Source organism: Equus quagga, chromosome 15, assembly GCF_021613505.1.
Source record: "Equus quagga isolate Etosha38 chromosome 15, UCLA_HA_Equagga_1.0, whole genome shotgun sequence".
NCBI classification, from domain to species: domain Eukaryota; kingdom Metazoa; phylum Chordata; class Mammalia; order Perissodactyla; family Equidae; genus Equus; species Equus quagga.
In genome coordinates, this window is record NC_060281.1 from 90,128,175 (window position 1) to 90,145,687 (window position 17,513).

Here is a 17,513-nt window from a genome sequence, read left to right on the forward strand (position 1 = left end):
ACTGACAGGAGGGGGCAGATGTAAGGAGGACAGGGACAGGCTTGCTGTGTGGTTGGGGTGTTCCAGGGTGGGATCGGAGGGCAGGGGATCACCCTCCTCACCTGCTTCTCAGATCTCAGCCACACCCTCCCTACCGTTGGGGTGTCTGCCAGCTCTGGGACTCTCACCCACCCCAGGTTGCGTCACTACATCTCAACCTGGGGCTCAGTTTCCCTGTTTGCTATCACCCCGTTGTCAAAGCTGGCAGGGTGGATGCTGTCTCCTTGCCAGAATCATCCTCGGAACAAGATCAGGACCTCAGGCTGCTGAAGCCTCAGAGGCTCCTGGGTATCCCTGATCCCCCTGTCCACTACCCCCGAGTCTGGGGGCCCTCTGTGAGAGGCAGCACTTTCAGCTACCTTCGCTTTTAGCTTTTGCTCTGTGGAGATCTTGCAATTTCTGCCCCACTATGAGGCAGCCAGAGCCTTGAGCCCAGTCCCCAGGGCTAAGGGTCCCATGACAGACTCACCCCATGTCGGGGGCTGCACTCCCCCTATGTCAGGGCATCTCCATACAGCCCCCAGGCTGACCTGTGGCCCCCCAGTCTCACTGCTGGCAACCCAAGCTCAGCAGCCCCCACCCCACATCCTGAGCTACCTCTGTGTCCCATGCCTGACTCAGCACCTGTCATGGTGCCCTGCAGGCAGCCCCAGGGGAGGGCACTGCAGTTACCCCCATGTGTCCCAGGGAACCTGGGACAGAAGAGTTCACTGACTGCAGGACTCCAACTCTCCATGGACACCCTGTGGCCGAGCCAGGCAGGCCTCTTCCCTCCCACTCCCGCGCCTCCACCTCATAGCCCAGCAGCATGGAGCCAGTCTTCCAGAGTTCAAGTCTCTTCTCTGCCACTCACCAGCTGTATGCCTTTGCAATCTCTAACTTCTCTGAACCTCAGTTTCTCCATCTGAAAATGGAGGTGATACAGAGCCAGCCCTGATGACCTAGTGGTTAAAGTTCAGCGCTCACCACTTTCGCAGCCTGGGTTCATTTCCCAGTCACAGAACCACACCACCTGTCTGTCAGCAGCCATGCTGTGGTGGTGGCTCACATAGAAGAACTAGAACCACTCACAACTATGCACTGGGGCTTTGGGGAGAAAAAACAAACACGAAGGTGATACAAAAAGAACCTTGTTCCTGAGGCTGTTGTGAAGATTAAAGGGATAAACACATGTGAAGCCACAGCCATGGTTATTTATGGGGCACACTGTTGTCCTGGCTAGGGGAGTTGGAGGTGGGGTTAACACGTGTGTGGAATGGGAGCAGACTTGTTGGAGGCCAACGGCACCGCCTGAGCAACGCCATCTGCCCAGTAATGGGGCCTCTCCTGTGGCAGGGGCAACAATCAAACTGTGGGAACCACACATGGCCACAGAGGAAGGGCCTGAGCAGAGCCACACATCCCCTCCAGGCCTGGGCCCCATGCCCACAGGCATGAGTGTGACCCATGCAGGCCCTGGTCCTGCCCCTGGGTGAGACAGCCTCCCTGAGCTTCACCATCTGTAAAACGAGGTGGGAGTTGTGCTTGCCCCCCTGGGTGGGGTGGGTCATAAATAAAGAGACCCTTGGAAGGCTGGATCAGCCTGGCACAGGGGACTGTTACTGCTGTCGTTATTGTCATTCCTACAGGAGGAAAGTGAGGTCCAGAAAGGGATAAGATGGCAAAAAAAGAGGACCCAACATGAGCCACAAAAAGAGCAATAATAGGACAGCAGAGTTGGTGGGCCCCCATATGTTTAATGATAGATGTGACATCACTTCCCTGGAGTGTGTCATTCATGCATTTCCCACATAGTCACTGAGTTCCAGTTTGCTAGAGGGACAAGCTCTACCTGACCACAACGCAAAGATCTGGATAGTCAGGACAATAAAACATTGGAGCCAGAATATCCAGGCAGGATGGAGTCTGGGAAGGCTGGTCAGGGGGCGCTTCCCAGGGTGCACCATGATTTATGGGGACTCAAGTTCTCCTGGTATAATGGCAGATGGGAAAGAGAAAATGTAATAAAATATAACTTAAAATAGATCGTATTGTGTTGGGGGGTTGGGGGAGGGAGCTTCAGGAGACCAACAGCCAAGCGAGTCAAGCTACCAGTGGGGCAGTCGGAAGTGGCTTGGGTTTTATATTTCCTGGAGAGGTTTCGGGCGGTTCAACTTCCTCCACGCTGCCCACGGATGGTGCGAGGACTTAGGAAAGAAAAGGAAAAATTCCGCCCGGTGCGCAGCGCCCCTCGTGGGCGCCGCTCGTGGGTCGTGAGCATCCCCGGGGGCCAAGATCCCGCCGGGGCGTCCACACCCAGGAGGGACCCTGGCTGCCTCCCCCGCCCCGCGACCCGTGACCCGCATCCAAACTCCGAGGCCCCCGGCCGGACCCCTGACCCCGGGCCGCCCCACCTGCCCGCTGTGGGGCTGGGCGCCGCGGGATCCCGGCCGCAGTGTCTCCGCAGCGCCGGCCCCGCCCCGCTCGCTCCTCCCCGCCCCCGCGGCCGCGGCCCTGGCCCCGAGCGGCTCCAGAGCCCAGGCCCGCGCCGAGCCCAGGTGAGCGCCCGCCCGGTCCCCGGTCCCCGACCCCGCCATCCCGGCTCGGCCGCTGGTCCCGGCCCCGCCGCCTCCGCGCCCGGAGCCGGTGCGCGCGCGCTCGGCTCTCGCACCCGGGGCCGGGGCGTTGGGGCTGGGGTCGGCAGCCGGGAGGTAGAAGAGCCGGGGCTGGAGAGCCCCTTCCTTCTCCCCTCCCCCGCCGGGTCCTGCCGCTCGCCACGGGACCCTGCTGTGTGCCAGTCCCCTTCCTGGGACGCCTGGTGTGGTGGGGGACCTGGACAAGCCGGGAAGGCTGCTGGCACCGGCTTCCTAGACAGAGCCAACTGCACGTGCAGAGGCAGGGAGAGTGCGCAGGAGGTTTGCGCCTGAGCCCGAGGGGAGAAGGGGAGGGCCGATGGCCCCCTCAACTGGAACGCCGGGCTGAGGAGCTCGGATGCCATCCGGAGGAAGGCTGAAAGCCACTGAGGGTCCCAGCTGGGCGGCGGCCTGCGGGGGGAGGGGGGGGGGGGGGGATGGGATCCTTGATGGGGGGGCCAGGCGGAGGAGTGGGGGAGGCTTCCGCCGGCCTGCACCAGCTAGGGGGGTGGCCGGTGAATCAGGACACAGGCTTCTGGTGGGTAGTTAGCACTTGGGCACTGTTAGAACTTTTTGGCATTGGGCAGCTTGTGGTCAAGGGACAGCACTCTGCAAAAACTTGGGGGCCCCTCCTGCCGTGCCCCTCCTGCTGTGCCGCTAGCAAGGACCTTTGCCTTTCAGTAGGGGTGTCTGGGTCTGCAGGATGCAGGAGGGCTCCAAGCCAGCCTGCACACAGTAGGCCTGGAGAAGGCTCTTTCCCCAGCAAATCTCTTTCCAGGCCCAAGACGGTAAAATACTGGGGCACCTGGGAAGGGAGAGAGCAGCCTAGACAGGCCCCTGGTGGCAAATTGAGGTTCCACCTTTTCTGGGATCTGTGGCCCAGCATGTGAGGCCTGAGGCAGGCAGGAAGGAGGCGGGCAGGGCTGAGCCAGAGGTGAAGCTCGTCCCTGGAAGGGATGGGGTAGGTGGGGCAGGAGGTGGCCAAGTTTTACAGACCAGTGAAAAACCTGGGGAAAGAGCATGGGTATGCCCAGGCAGCCTTCGGGTGCAGTGCCTCCTTGCCTGTAATGGGCGCCTCTAGGGCAAGTAGGCTCAGGTGCTGGGCAGTAGATGGCCCCTTCCCAACCTTCCCTCCCATCTCCTCGGTCCCCTCGCTCTCAGGCACCTACCCAGGGCCCTTGCTGGGATCGGGGCAAGACCAAGTAGACCTCAGCCCCACCTCGAGTGAGACTTGAGGAAGAACTTCAGGGGGAAGCAGAGGAGATGACAGTGGGATGGACTGTGGGGAGGTCAGTTGTAAACAGGGCAGCTGCACTTTTGTCCCAGGCCTTCCAAAGTCCAGTCTGTAAGCTGCATCTTCCGGAAGGCCCACCCTGTGGCCTTGAGGGCTCCTTGGCTGCAGGGATCTCTTTGCTGACCAGTGACCCCTTCCCCCCGCCCAAGCCCGGTGGCTTGCAGGGTGGTATGGGGGCTGCCTGGGTCCCTGCCCATCTTGGAACTGATTAAGGTGAGAGGGGGGTGGAAGGCCACCCAGGTGCCCCTGCCTGCTGCTTGACCTTGGCAAGCCCTTGGCCCCTTGGTTTCTCCATCTGCTGTTGGGCATGACCTCAGCACCAGGGGCCTGGCAGGCATTTGTGAAGAGCCGGAGATAGGCGGGTGGGAGCCAGGGCTGTGTGCCTGGCCGCCCTTTCCCCCAACCCCATCAGGCCGGGCTGGCTGCCCACTTCTGTTCACCATGGAGCTGGGTTTCCCTGGGGACCAGTGGACTGACCCAGCCCCGCCCCCTCAGCCCCTCCTGGCCACAGCTCACACTGGGAGGAGGGGTGGAGGCTGGGCTGCCTCCTGGACCCCTGCCCCCCTCGGCCTGCCTTCCAGAACCTGGGCTGGGAGCAAGAAGCAGTGGCTGCCCTTGGAGGAGGTGGGTATTCAGGGGCTGCCTGCCAGGGTAGGGGCAGGGGCCAGGGAGAACTAAATGTCACCCTCATGGTAGGAAGGAGAAACCTGAGGACCAAGAGGGCTCTAAGCTGCCCAAGGTTAACTGGGGTTTGACCCCAGGCATGGTGGCCTCCTGGGATTATGGAGTGTTTCACAGATCCCAGGCTTCGGGATTTTGAGTGGGCAGCAGAAATCAGGGAGGACTTCCTGGACAAGGCAGCTGTGGGGCTCAACCTAAAAGGGTGACTGAGGTTGGGGCGGAGGGTCGCCCCTAGCAGTAGGCACAACCTTTGCAGAGGTGGGAGCGGGGAGTGAGGGTGCTGAGCCTGGAGGGCCTCAAAGGGGAGGTGCCCTCCTGGGTCCTCTTATTCCTCTGGAATCTAGCTCTGCTACATGCAATGGTTACCCGTTCAAATGTGGACCTCTTCCAGAAGTTCCCTGCTCCGCCATCTGTCTGTGTCTCTCTGTGTCTCTACACACACCCCCTATCAAAGCCCAGTCCCCATAGATGCCCTGTGTCTCTCCTGCAGGTCCTGGAGGCAGCTCTAGCTGGGATGGTGGCTCCAGCATCTCTAAGGGCCGTGGGGGGTCCAGCCCCACTAGGGGCACTCTAGGCCTCCCACAGCCCACCACCTGTTCCCCTGCCCTCTGCCCATCCACGGGCCACTCGCCATGGGCGGCTGCTTCTCCAAGCCCAAGCCAGGTACCTCCTCTCTTCTTGCCTCCACCTTCCCTCCCTCCTCCCTCCTCCCTCCTCCCTCCTCCTGCTACCTTCCTCCTCCCCCTCCCCCTCTGCCAGCGAAGTAGGTCAGGCTGGGCTGGGTGGCAGCTGGCTGCGGCTCCGAATGTTAATGCTGTGCAGGCAGGAGGGGGTAGGGGGCCTGGAGCCCTTTTCCTGGCTCCTCTCCAGTGGGCCCCCCTCTTTATTTGGGGCTTTGGGTGCTGGTCGTGGGAATAGCAGCTGAATCTTTCTCAGAAAGGGGAGGGGAGTGTTTCTCCTGCTGCAGAGTGGGGGAGGGGAGCTGTGTCCCCTAGGGCTGGGGAAGGGGGGCTCTGGGGTCACCCTCAGCCACTGTGTGACCCAGGGCACATAAGTTACCTCTCTGAGCCTCAGTTTTCCTTCCTACAAAGTGAGCCTGACTTCTCAAAGTTGCTGTGAGGGTGCAGTGGACAGGTCCCGGCCCTCTTCACTTCTTCAGACCCCCTGTGTGACCTTGGGCCACCTCCTTAGCCTCTCTGGGCACACTTCCCCATTTGTATAGGCAATGCCCACCCTGCCTGGCCCAAGCAGTTCCAGCTGGGGTGGGGTATTCCTGGCACTGGGGGAGGCCTGGGTCTACTCTCCATGGAGACCCTTGTCTGCTGGGCTCTGGCTTCAGCCCCTACTCTCGCTCCTCACTACACTTAGGAAGGCAAGGGTGTGCAGGCATGTCACAGATGGAGGAACCGAGGCTGACAGAAGCGTCTCTAGGGCCCAGTCAGTGCCCGCCCGCCCTCCCGTCCAGGCCACCCTGCCCTGGCCAGCTCGCCCCGGCTCCCCTTACCTGATACCCTTTGGCTCCATTACCTTGGAACGCATGAGCCTTTTTTCCTTTTCCTGGGTCTGAGGGGGAACTTGGGGGCAAGAGGAGGCTTGCATACCCCACCAGGCTGAGGGACCCTCCTGCACCTGCCCCAGGAAATAGGTCTCCTTCCCTGACACCCAGCCCTGGGCCTGATCTCACCGCCCTCCCTGCCTCGATGTATGACTTGGGCATACATAATTGTCCACTATCTTGACCTCAGCTTTCCTCCATCAGAAGTGGGCAGGAGGATGCCAGCTGGCCTGGTAGTGGGCTCCTGTAGGACTGCTGGGCTAGCAGCAGACCCTGGGCAGAAGATGCCACCTGCAGCTTCTTTTAAAGGCTCCTAAAGTGCTGGTCTGCCTGGGACCCCTGGTGCCAGGTCTCCTGGTCCAGGGGTAGCCACTCTTACCACCCCAGAGGCAATGCCAAGGACTTGGGCTCTTAAGTCCAACTCCAGCCCTGCCACTTTGCTGTGTGGCCTTGGTCAGGTGACTTCACCTCTCTGAGCCCCTATGTTCTTATGTGTAAAATGGGGCTGTTGTGCTTAGCACAGGGCCTGCCACACAGGAGGCACTTGCGGAACGTCATTATCCCCTCTTTAGGGGGCTGGACTCCCTGCCGCCAGGACTCCCCTGTGTGGCTGTGGCAGAAGGGCAGGAGCTCAGGCCCCAAGTGCCCGTGTTGGGCAGGTCAGGGGTGAGGTTCAGGGAATTTCGGGGTGTGGGAGTGAGAGCATTCAGCCGTGAGGTTCAAGGGGGTCAGGAGGGGCTGCAGGGAGGCTAGAATAAGCAGAAGAGTTTTGTGTAAATTCTTCACTTTGTACTTGCTCAACTCTGGCTGGGTGTGCATTAGCACATGCTTCCTGAGCTCCCTCTGTACTCCCCATGGCTCCAGTGGCTGTGTTCCTTATAGGAAGTGTTCCAGGCCAGACCTTGCTAAGCTCAGAACTAGAAGGAAGTACACCTCTCTTGGCATCTGGTCATCTGCCTTTTCTTAGCCTACAAGTGCTACCTAACGGCTTTCCCTCTTCTCCATGGCTGCCAGGAAGCTCAGAGCTAACCAATAAAACACCACTACCCAACTTTGTCTATTGAGTTTCTACTCTGAGTTATGTGTATTATCTCCTTCCACATTCACTATTGCCAAAGAGGTAGGCACTGTTCTCTCCATTTGGTAATGAAGGCATCTGCCCGAAGGCGCTAAGTCAGGGGCTGGTGGTCACATGGGCAGCTGGGAATCATGGAGCTAGGGCTGATCTGGCTGTGTGGGTGAACAAAGATCCCCTTCCCTGGCTGCCTTTCTGCCACTGCTCCTGACTTAGTGGCTTCCCATTAGACTGCATCAGCAAGTGCCTTGGAGCCTTCTGGAAGGAGGTGGCAGATGAAAACAGCCTGGCTTGGTTGTTATCTGGGCCCCTGCCAAGCTGTTCCTGTGAGCTCCCTCTCCACAGCTCACATAGCTGGTGTCAGCTGAATCTGAAGTATTTTTCTTTTTAATTTTTCTAAAAACATTCTAACACCATTACATAAAGTGTGGAAAATGGAGGAACAAACCTACTCTCCTCATAAGCCCCCTACCTGACACAGCGGATTCACGTGGTGGTGTGCTCTCCCGCCCTTCGTGCCCCCGCCATGCCTGGGCTGGGGCTGGGGTCCTTTGGGTGAGGGGGTAGGGTCTTCCTCCCCCCACACAACCCGCTGGGGTCCCATGCCAGGCCAAGGTGGGGACTAGCCAGCGAGATGAGGGACATGCAGGGGCTGGGCAGCCAGGGGAGGTGACACCTGAGCTGCGTCTAGGTGGGTGGACGGGAGCCAAGGCCGGAGAGGTGACTCCGGCGCTTTCTTTCTGAGGGTCAGGTCTGAGGTGGAGGGGGGAGATGGGAAGTCGGTAGAGGTCCCTCCTGCCCCCACCTGGGCCCACGCTGTGCCCGGGGCTTAGCTTCCATCGCTCAGCTGCCCTCCCTGCAGCCACAGCCCAGGAGGCCGGATTATCGCTGCAAAAAATTCTGTTTATTGTTCCTTTCTAATTAGAAAAATACCCCAGGCACACTGTAGGGAATTTGGAAAATGTGGAAAAGAATAAAAAGGAAATGACAATCTCTGTCTAACTCCCCCTACAGTAGGTCCCATGTGGGAGAGGGGTCTTCTCTGTGGAGGCTGGGGGGCCCGTGCCCCCTCTTGGTGGCCCACATGCATCTCCCCCACCCCCCACCGTGGGGTTCACCCCCAGGGCCCCAGACCCCTGCACACAGAGACACTGACAGACCAGCACCTGGTAAATGAGGAAGGATTCTCAAAGTGGTGAGAATAGCTATTTTAAGAAGTTGAAATTACGTTGTGTACACTTTTATTTTTAATTTTGAAAACAATTTCAAATCTATGGGAAAGTTGCAAGCATAAAACAACGAACCCTCCACATCCCGTCTCCCAGATTCCCCAGCCGGGGACCGGGCTGCCGCAGTTGTGGAAGCCCTGATGGCACTTGAGTCAGACCCTAAACGTGCTCCTGACCCGGCAGGGTCAGGGATGCGTCGTCCTCCCCCGGGGACTGTGCCCTGGGAGTCAGAGCGAGACTCGGGGCACCTGGGTTCTTTCCTCCACAGAGATTCCTGGAGAAAGGGCCATTTCAGGGTCAAAGGAGCTTTGCTTTGTGCTCCCTCACTGATTTTGTTATTGAAAAAGAGAACATGCAGAAATTAATTCAAGCCCACCCCACCACCCCCTGCCGTCCCTGCTCTGCTTTTTGCCTGGTTCAAGGCTCTTTGCCGGTGGTGCAGATGGCTTTCTAGAGAGGTCAGGGTGCAGGGGAGAACCCGTGCTCAGAGGCGCCGGCCCACCCAGAGCTTTTGGGGCAGGCAAGGAGGTGGGCCGGGCTGGGGGCTCACCAAGCCACCTTGCCTGCCTGCAGTGGAGCTCAAGATCGAGGTGGTGCTGCCTGAGAAGGAGCGGGGCAAGGAGGAGCTGTCGGCCAGTGGGAAGGGCAGCCCCCGGGCCTACCAAGGCAATGGCACAGCCCGCCACTTCCACACTGAGGAGCGCCTGCCTGCCCCTCACCCCTACCCGGGCACTCAGGACTGCGTGGAGGCCGCCGTCTGCCATGTCAAGGACCTAGAGAATGGCCAGTGGGTGCTGGGTCTGGGAGGGGGGCCAGAGAGCGCCAGGTGGGAGGGCAAGGTGCAGGCCATGGTTGGGGCTGGCAGGGTGGCCCATAAGGGGCCCATGGCCAGCTCCTGTCCTGGCCATTTGTGGCTTCTGCTGGTCTGGGCCTGCTCCCCAGAAGGCTGGGCTCTAGGAGGAGGTGCTGGCAGGAGGGGTGCCTGGTGTGTGGCCTGACCTCTGAGTGCAGCCCCTCCCTAGGATGCGGGAAGTGGAGCTGGGCTGGGGGAAGGTATTGCTGGTGAAGGAGAATGGGGAGTTCCATGCCCTGGGCCACAAGTGTCCACACTATGGTGCGCCCCTGGTGAAAGGTGAGCTGTCCTGGTGAGCTGTCCTAGTGCGCGGGAGGTGGGGTGGGACCTCCATGCGGGGGGTTGGCCATCACAAGGGGGCTCTCTACCCCAGCTCCACCGGGCCCCAGTTCAGCTCGGACCCTCCCGGACCTCCAGGCCCTGCTCTATTAATGGAGCCTCCTGGGCTGTGGGGAAGGTGCTGGGACATGGGGATCCTTGGAGACGGCTCTGCCTAGTGGCCCCAACCTCACACTGCCTCCTCCCAGGTGTGCTGTCCCGGGGCCGGGTACGCTGCCCGTGGCATGGCGCCTGCTTCAACATCAGCACTGGGGACCTGGAGGACTTCCCTGGCCTGGACAGTCTGCACAAGTTCCAGGTGGGGCCGGGTGAGCAGTGGGGTGGGAGCCTAGGGGTCAGGGGCTGGAGCACCCCAAAGCCTGGTCCTGATTAACTCAGCCCTTGCAGGTGAAGATTGAGAAGGAGAAGGTGTACGTCTGGGCCAGCAAGCAGGTGAGTGGCTGACTGGGGCTCAGGCAAAAGGGAGAGGCAAGGAGGGCGTCTGGGCCCAGGGAACAGCATGTGCAAAGCCCCTTTCGTGGGACAGAGCCTGATGTGTGTGGCTGGGAGGCAGAGTGCAGGGCTGCGTGATGGGAATGGGGTGGATGGAGCAGCAGGACCTGGCCTGTTGGGATGATGGCGTAGGAAGCATGGCGATGACTCCAGCTCCCAGCTGCCCCCTACTCTGCGGCCAACCCCAGGCCTTGCAGCTGCAGCGAAGGACCAAGGTGATGGCCAAGTGCATCTCTCCAAGCGCTGGCCACAGCGGCAGCACCAACGTGCTCATTGTGGGCGCAGGTTGGTGGCAGGGTCGTGAGGGGCAGGGTGGGGTGGGGGAGGAGGGGTCTCTGACCCACCGCCCCCCCTCAGGTGCAGCCGGCCTGGTGTGTGCGGAGACGCTGCGGCAGGAGGGCTTCTCAGACAGGATCGTCCTGTGCACCTTGGACCGGCACCTCCCCTACGACCGGCCCAAGCTCAGCAAGGTGGGGCCAGTGGGGGCTGGGCAGGGCCCACACCCCTACCCCTCTGAGTCCCTGTTAAGCCCACTGGGAGCCTTACTTGTCTCCCCTTGGGGGTCTGGCCAGCTGCCCTCTTCGCTCATGCCAGGCCCACCAGTTGTCCCCCAGAAAGATATGGATTTGTTGAATTCTGTCCTGCAGCCCCCATGTGACCCAGGGCTGGCCCTACCCTCCCTGGGCCCCAGGGCCTCTGTTGCAAAGTGGAACAGTGGCTGTCTGACCCTCTCTCAAGTTGGCTGTCTCCTGCAGTCCCTGGATGCACAGCCTGAGCAGCTGGCCCTAAGGCCCAAGGAGTTCTTCCGAGCATATGGCATCGAGGTGCTCACCGAGGCCCAGGTATGGGGCCGAGGCTGGGGAACAGGCCTGGGGAAGGCTTCATGGGAACCGTGAAGGGAGTGAAGCATGGGGCCCCTGAAGGTGTGGAGAGGGCTCGGCCCTCCTGGCCCCGCTGCCCAGGCCCCGGGGGTGCTGCAGGCCGGGGAGGTGGCACTCGAGCTTCTTCCTGGCAGGGTCTGGACACATGTGGAGCCCCAGGGTGTGGGGACACAGACTATCTGCTCCAGCCTGGGGTGGGAGAGCCTGGTGGGCCTTGGGAGTGAAAGGAGGGTTTTGAATGGAAGGTGATGTTTGAAGCTTAAAGAGGGAAGAGGAGCTCCAGGAGAGAGAGGGAGGAGGACCCCGATGGCAGGAACCGCCCCTGAGGAGCTGCTCAGAGGGTCCTGCTGGGCTCCGGGCATATTGCAGGACCTGGGAGTGGGGGGCCACACTCTGCCTTGCGGGGGTTGCAGGTGGTCACAGTGGATGTGCGAAACAAGAAAGTCGTGTTCAAGGATGGCTTCAAGCTGGAGTACAACAAGCTGCTGCTGGCACCAGGGAGCAGGTGGGAGGGTGTCTCCCCCCATCCCCTGCTGGACATCAGTTAGGGCACCAGCCAGGATGGGAGGGCTCAGGGTACCAGGAGCTCCTCACTGACACTGGCTACATCTCAGCCCGAAGACCCTGAGCTGCAAAGGCAAAGAGGTGGAGAACGTGTTCACTATCCGGACACCTGAGGACGCCAATCGCGTGGTGAGGCTGGCCCGGGGCCGCAACGTGGTGGTCGTGGGAGCCGGCTTTCTGGGTGAGCAGCTGGGGGTGATGGGAGTGGTTGTCAGGCTGTCATGGCCGGTCCTGCGGTAGTGCTGGCCCTGGGAGGTGCAAGGTGCCAGCCTGCCACCCACTGCCCTGGCCCCAGGGATGGAGGTGGCCGCCTATCTGACTGAGAAGGCCCACTCAGTGTCCGTGGTGGAGCTGGAGGAGACGCCCTTCAGAAGGTTCCTGGGGGAGCGTGTCGGTCGTGCCCTCATGAAGGTGAGCCCACCCCAGCACTCAGCCCTTCAGAACCCTGGGTGCCCAGCTCAGCCCGCACGGGGCTCTCACCCACTGCCCACCCGCCCACCTGCCCTGACAGATGTTTGAGAACAACCGGGTCAAGTTCTACATGCAGACGGAGGTGTCGGAGCTGCGGGCCCAGGAGGGAAAGGTGGGCCCTTCTCCCTGCCCCCTGCTCCTTTCTGTTCCCGCTCACCTGTGCCTGGGAGCTGGGCCTGCCTGCTCACCTACCCACTCCCCACAGCTGAAGGAGGTCGTGCTGAAGAGCAGCAAGGTTGTGCGGGCCGACGTCTGTGTGGTGGGCATTGGTGAGTGGGTGAGGAGGCAGGCGAGAATGAGCAGAACTACACACACGTGCTTGAGTGACGTTGGGCCAGTTCCCTCCCCTCCCTGAGCCTGAGTTTCCACATCTGTATAATGGGGACCCCAACCATACCACTTTACAGGGCTGTTGGGGAATATGCGTGCCAGGCTTAGCCTGGGCCTGGCATGGAGGATGCTCCCAGTAACCGCTGGCCACTAATACTCAACTCCATGGCCTGCCCTACGCAGGCTGCAGGACACAAGCCTCTAACTGGTCCCTGCTCCCGCTGAGGTGCCAGTTTGGGGAGGGACAAAGCTGGGAGGTGGCAGCACAGGGGCTGGGGAGGCGTGGCATGCTGACCCCCACCAGGAGGCTTCATGGAGCACTTCTCAGAGGAGGTGATACGTGAGGCCTAAGGGGAGACATCGGGGTCTATGGGGGTCCAGGCAGAGGGTACAGGACGCATGAAGCCACAGGGCGGGCAGCCGGTTAGACGATCAGTCTGGGGCTGGATTGTGGTGTGTGAAGGGTGTGGGTCATGGAGAGCAATGAGGCAGAAGGGAGGGACCAGGGAGTGGACACAGTGGCCCCTGTCCTGTCAGGCGCGGTGCCCGCCACGGGCTTCCTGAGGCAGAGCGGCATCAGTCTGGATTCCCGAGGCTTCATCCCTGTCAACAAGGTGGAGCTGGGTGGGCTGGGCAGGTTGCTGGGCTGGGGGTGGTGGGAGGTCCAGGTCAGGGCCCCCGTCCCACCCACGGAGCCCTGGGCCCTCTCCCCACAGATGATGCAGACCAACATCCCAGGCGTGTTTGCGGCTGGTGATGCTGTCACCTTCCCCCTGGCCTGGAGGAACAATCGGAAAGTGAATATCCCACACTGGCAGATGGCTCATGCACAGGGTACGGCCAGCCCCACGGAAGGGTGGTAGGTGGGAGGCTGTCCCAGGGTCTCAGCCTCCCCCAGGCCCACCCCTCAGTTGCTGGCCTTGGGTCCTGGTCGCTGGGTTAGCCATTCAAGGCTCTGTGGTAGCCTATCTGGCCAGCCTCACCCAGGTGATCAAGCCAGCTCACAGAGCACGCCCTGTGGCCCATCTCCAGAGACCTCCCTCCAGTCCCTCTGGACACCCCAGCCAGCCAGCCACAGCTCCCCACCCCAGTTGTCCTTCCACCAGCCTCTCTTTTCCTCATGTCTTCAAAGACACACGTTCCGCAGAATTCTCCACCAACCTGTGCAGTCACCCAGGGAGAAAGGGATTTAGTGGGACATGGGCCAGCTCCCCATTCAGTGCCTCTGTCTCCCCTGGGCCGTTGGACTGGCTCTGTGAAGGCAGTTGCCTCAGGCAAGCCCCTAGGAGGCGGCCATCTGGGCCTGGAAATTCAGACTCAGCAGGACTGTTGTGTTCTCTGAGGAATAGCATTCCCCCCACATTTGGTGGTTACCGTGCCTCTGAAGCCTCACTTGACTGCACACCTGGGCTGCTAAGCTGCAGGTGCCAGCAGGGTAGCTGCCTCACAGGGAGGACCACCAGGCCCCCTGCACCTCCTCCCCTTCCCTCTGCCTTCACATTATCTGGGCATCTGCTGCCTGAAGCACCACTCCTGGTCCAATTTCTTTCAGGTCCTAGGTCTAAAGTTGGTGCTAGGTTTAAAGAACCAAAGGCCACTCATCAGCCAGGCGTAGTTCAGGTTGAACTGGGAGGGTCCAGGGGACTCTCACAGACATCCAACTACCTGGGTCCAGTGGGGCCTCACATGAACTGGGAAGCCACCCCCACTATTCTCTGGGTCCACGGGTGTGGCTGTCCTCTCTGCTTCTCTGGGCACTTGTGCCCCATTCTCCTGTCTCCCTCTTCAGACCTGATGTGCCTGATTAGTTGTCTGTGTGCACAGCTGAAATGGCTGGCTAGCCCCACAACCCCAGGAAGCAGACCTCCCAGACCAGGACACTTCTTTCAAATTCTCCAGAGAAGCAATCTAAGCGGCTAGCTTCGACCCAGGTGTCCCCCTCCGCACCCATCAACTGCAACCCATGGTGGGCAGTGGGCTGCGAGATGATGCCCTTCTTGACCTCTAGGGAGGCGAGGAGGAATCCCCACATCTCAGGGTCCCCAGAGAGCCCTGGCAGGCGGTGTAGGGGCGGTGAGGGCTAGGGTCGGGGCTCTCACGACCCTGGGTCCCTCAGGGCGGGTGGCGGCCCAGAACATGCTGGCGCAGGAGGCGGAGATCAGTACCGTGCCCTACCTGTGGACCGCCATGTTCGGCAAGAGCCTGCGCTACGCAGGTAACAGGCGCCTCGGCCCGGGGCGGGGCCAAGGTGCCAGCGGAGTGCGGGGCTACGAGCATCCTAGGGGCGGGGCCGAGAGAGCTATAGGAAGGAGCGAAGAACTCGCTGGGGGCGGGACCGGGACCACCTGAAAGGACAAAGGGAGCGGGGTCTGGAGAGGGTGCGGGGGGCAGTTCGGAGGGCACAGGGCGTTGGCCCGGTGGAGCTTCACCCCCTCCGCCGGGCTCACTTGGGCGCCGCCCGCCGGTCGGCCCACAGGGTACGGAGAAGGCTTCGACGACGTCATCATCCAGGGGGATCTGGAGGAGCTGAAGTTCGTGGCTTTTTACACCAAGTGAGAGCAATGGGGCGGAGCAGGGGCGCGAAGCAGCAGGAGCCCGGTCAGGAGGGGGAACTCACCCCAGAGAAGCTCTGCTCCACAGGGGGCTTCCCAGGGAGCTGGCCGAATGGCAGGGGGCGGCAGCTAGGCGGGAGCAGGCCGAGGAAAGGTGAGGGGGCGGGGCATTTACCTTCAGGACAGCTCTCTGAGGCTGGGCTGACACCCCACTTTTACACTGAGGAAAGTCACACAGATAGACAGTGATGATCCCTGGACGGAGCCCAGCCCGGAGCCCCACTGAGGAGGAAGGGTGGAGCCTCCCTGGGGTCCTGCAGGAGCCGGAAGCCCATGCTGGGCCAAGCGGTAAAGAGCCCAGGAGGGAGGGCTGGGTGAGCAGGACATTCCTGTCGTCTTCGGTAACATGCCGCCCTGGGCCCCAGGTGGACAGGAGTGTGTCAGGCTCTTCAAGAAGGGGGCCTGCTGCTGGGCAGTCCTCCGGCTCAGCCGCCCTCTCCCTGCAGAGGTGACGAGGTGATCGCTGTGGCCAGCATGAACTATGATCCCATCGTGTCCAAGGTGGCTGAGGTGCTGGCCTCAGGCCGCGCCATCCGGAAGCGAGAGGTGGAGTGAGTGTGGGCATCAGAGGCCTTGGCCGGGGGTGGGGTCTCTTGAGGGACTGGCTCAAGCTGCCTCTGGCAACCAGCTGCCCCCACAGCCCTCCAGGGCCCTTCCCCCACTCTTGGGTCCCACAGCCTGAGGCTCCCAAGGCTATGGGGCCCTGTGGGGCAAAGATTGTGGTTTGGGAGTGGGCTGGTTATATGTGCTTCTGGGGGATAGACGGGACAGGGGCCATGTCCCAGGGCAGGGCCATGCTGTGGGGAGGGGTCAAAGCCCACTGCTGGGGCAATCACTGGACCTGGGATACCTGACTGCACGTGGTTGTGTTGAGTCTGGCAGAAGCTAGGTGGGGAAACGCAGCTAGAGATGCCCCTGGGGCCACCCTGCACAGAGATGTGGGGTGGTTATTCAGGGTCTGGGGGACACTGAACGCCAGCCGTTACCCTCATCCTGGTGTGGTGGCAATGAGAGCTCTGCCTACAGAGAGCCCCCAGGGACTGGGAAAGCCTGGAGGCCACAGGACAGGGGTAGGCCTCAGGCTGGACACAATGGAGAACCAAGAGGGGACATGATGAATGACATGGTCTCTCCTTGGCCTTCTCTCTCTCTCTTGCCTTCGAAAAGGCTGTTTCTGCTGCACAGCAAGTACGTGTGTCCTGTCCTTCCTGTTGACCGTTCTGAGTTTTCCCCACCTCAGCCCAGAGCCTGCCCCCGATGGTCTTCCCTCCTCTCCCCAAGTACACATCCCTCCTGGGCACCAGGGCCTGACACACAGCAGGTCCCTGCTGTCCTCAAGGGCCAGCTGCTCATGGTGCCGAGTGGGGAGCCTGCTCTCTTCTGCCCTGACTCTTCTGCCCCTCATTCCTGCAGGACCGGCGATATGTCTTGGCTCACAGGGAAAGGATCCTGAGCTTGCATGCAGCAGACTTGGGCAGGCACGCTGGAGCACCAGGGACAGAGGCCAAGCCTTGGGGGCAGGTGCCAACCTCCAATTTCCCAGGATCCCCCACGCGAGAACCTGAGTCCTCCCAGTGCTTGCCTTGGGCTGCCTGGCTCACCTCCAGAGAGGCCTTGGCTGCCTCCAGATGCTCACCACCCAAGGCCTCAGCTGCCACCAAGGGCTGGCCATGGAGGCAGGACAGGCCCTGCCTCTTCTCCTGCTATTGGGACTGGTCCCCTGTAGGGGCCGTGCAACACATCAGACATTATCTTAAAATTAAAACGCACACATTCGCAGATCTGTGTGACTTCCACTGTAATTGGGCAAACACTCGTGAAGGGGAGACAGGCACAGCCACAGAATGCTCCATGCCACACCAAGAAGTCTGGCCTGTGAGCGCCCAGCGGAGGTAGCCCTGATTCTTTGCCCCTCCCGGCCCCCCGCCTCCCCCTACTCCGGTTAGGAAAGGCTTTTGAAGGAAGGGCACTCCAGGTAGAGGGGACAGCACATGCCAAGGGCTGGAGACAAGAAGTGCTTCTTCAGAGGTCAGAGGCAACTCCCGCTTGGCAGTTTGGGGGCATTCGCCCACTTAGGGCTGTAGAGGCTGGGTCCTGAGACAGACCCCATGCTCCTCAGGGCAGCCAGAGCTTCCGGAATCCCCATTTCTCAGGTAAAGAAGCTGAGGCTCTGCTATTAAGTAGCAATGACAATCCAGAGCTTCTGCGCCACTCTACCTCCCAGCCAATAGGAATGCCGAGGGGAGACGCTGGGGGCCCGAACTGAGGGCGCAAGCAGGAAGGGGAGAGCTAGGCTCCCTGGTAGGCCGCTGAGAGCCCGGAACCCTCCACCTGGGATCCCGGGAGCGGCGGACCATCAAGGCCGGAGCCACACGCAGACAGGGCATGCTGGGAACTGTGGCCGATCTCCGGGCAGCGTGGGCCTGGCAAGCACCGGGGAAGCGCAGTCGGGACAGGGCTGGGGACCGGACACTGCGTTCACTGGA

At 61.2% G+C, this 17,513-nt stretch overlaps 1 protein-coding gene across 16 annotated transcripts; it reads left to right on the forward strand.

Annotated features, from left to right (window-relative positions):
- Positions 1–2,536: 2,536 nt before the first annotated feature.
- Positions 2,537–17,328, forward strand: AIFM3 (apoptosis inducing factor mitochondria associated 3). 16 transcript variants are annotated; one of them, XR_006885318.1, is made up of 20 exons: positions 2,537–2,576; positions 5,117–5,289; positions 9,059–9,272; positions 9,508–9,617; positions 9,866–9,975; positions 10,065–10,109; positions 10,358–10,454; positions 10,527–10,639; positions 10,925–11,011; positions 11,464–11,555; positions 11,665–11,795; positions 11,910–12,025; positions 12,126–12,197; positions 12,291–12,354; positions 12,953–13,249; positions 14,532–14,630; positions 14,892–14,967; positions 15,193–15,315; positions 15,474–15,578; positions 16,441–16,474. XR_006885318.1 is itself a non-coding variant. In XM_046639871.1 (20 exons), the coding sequence occupies exons 2-20, from the start codon at positions 5,259–5,261 to the stop codon at positions 16,921–16,923; spliced, it is 2,316 nt and encodes a 771-aa protein (XP_046495827.1). In that variant the 5' UTR covers positions 2,537–2,576; positions 5,117–5,258; the 3' UTR covers positions 16,924–17,328. The 16 variants fall into 16 exon arrangements, 13 of the variants coding, with proteins under 13 accessions (XP_046495827.1, XP_046495828.1, XP_046495834.1 ...); XR_006885319.1 differs by having other exon boundaries at positions 15,474–15,573; positions 16,441–16,469; XM_046639871.1 differs by lacking the exon at positions 15,193–15,315 and having other exon boundaries at positions 12,953–13,029; positions 13,132–13,249; positions 15,393–15,573; positions 16,441–17,328.
- The last annotated feature ends 185 nt before the right edge of the window (positions 17,329–17,513 follow it).

Bases quoted from the DNA above. Each gene is read 5' to 3' on its own strand.
- AIFM3 (XM_046639867.1), top strand. From the start codon at position 5,259: ATGGGCGGCTGCTTCTCCAAGCCCAAGCCAG. The intron at 9,273-9,507 runs GTGGGTGCTGGG...GCCCCTCCCTAG, and splicing joins AAGGACCTAGAGAATGGCCA to GATGCGGGAAGTGGAGCTGG. The intron at 14,631-14,891 runs GTAACAGGCGCC...GTCGGCCCACAG, and splicing joins CAAGAGCCTGCGCTACGCAG to GGTACGGAGAAGGCTTCGAC.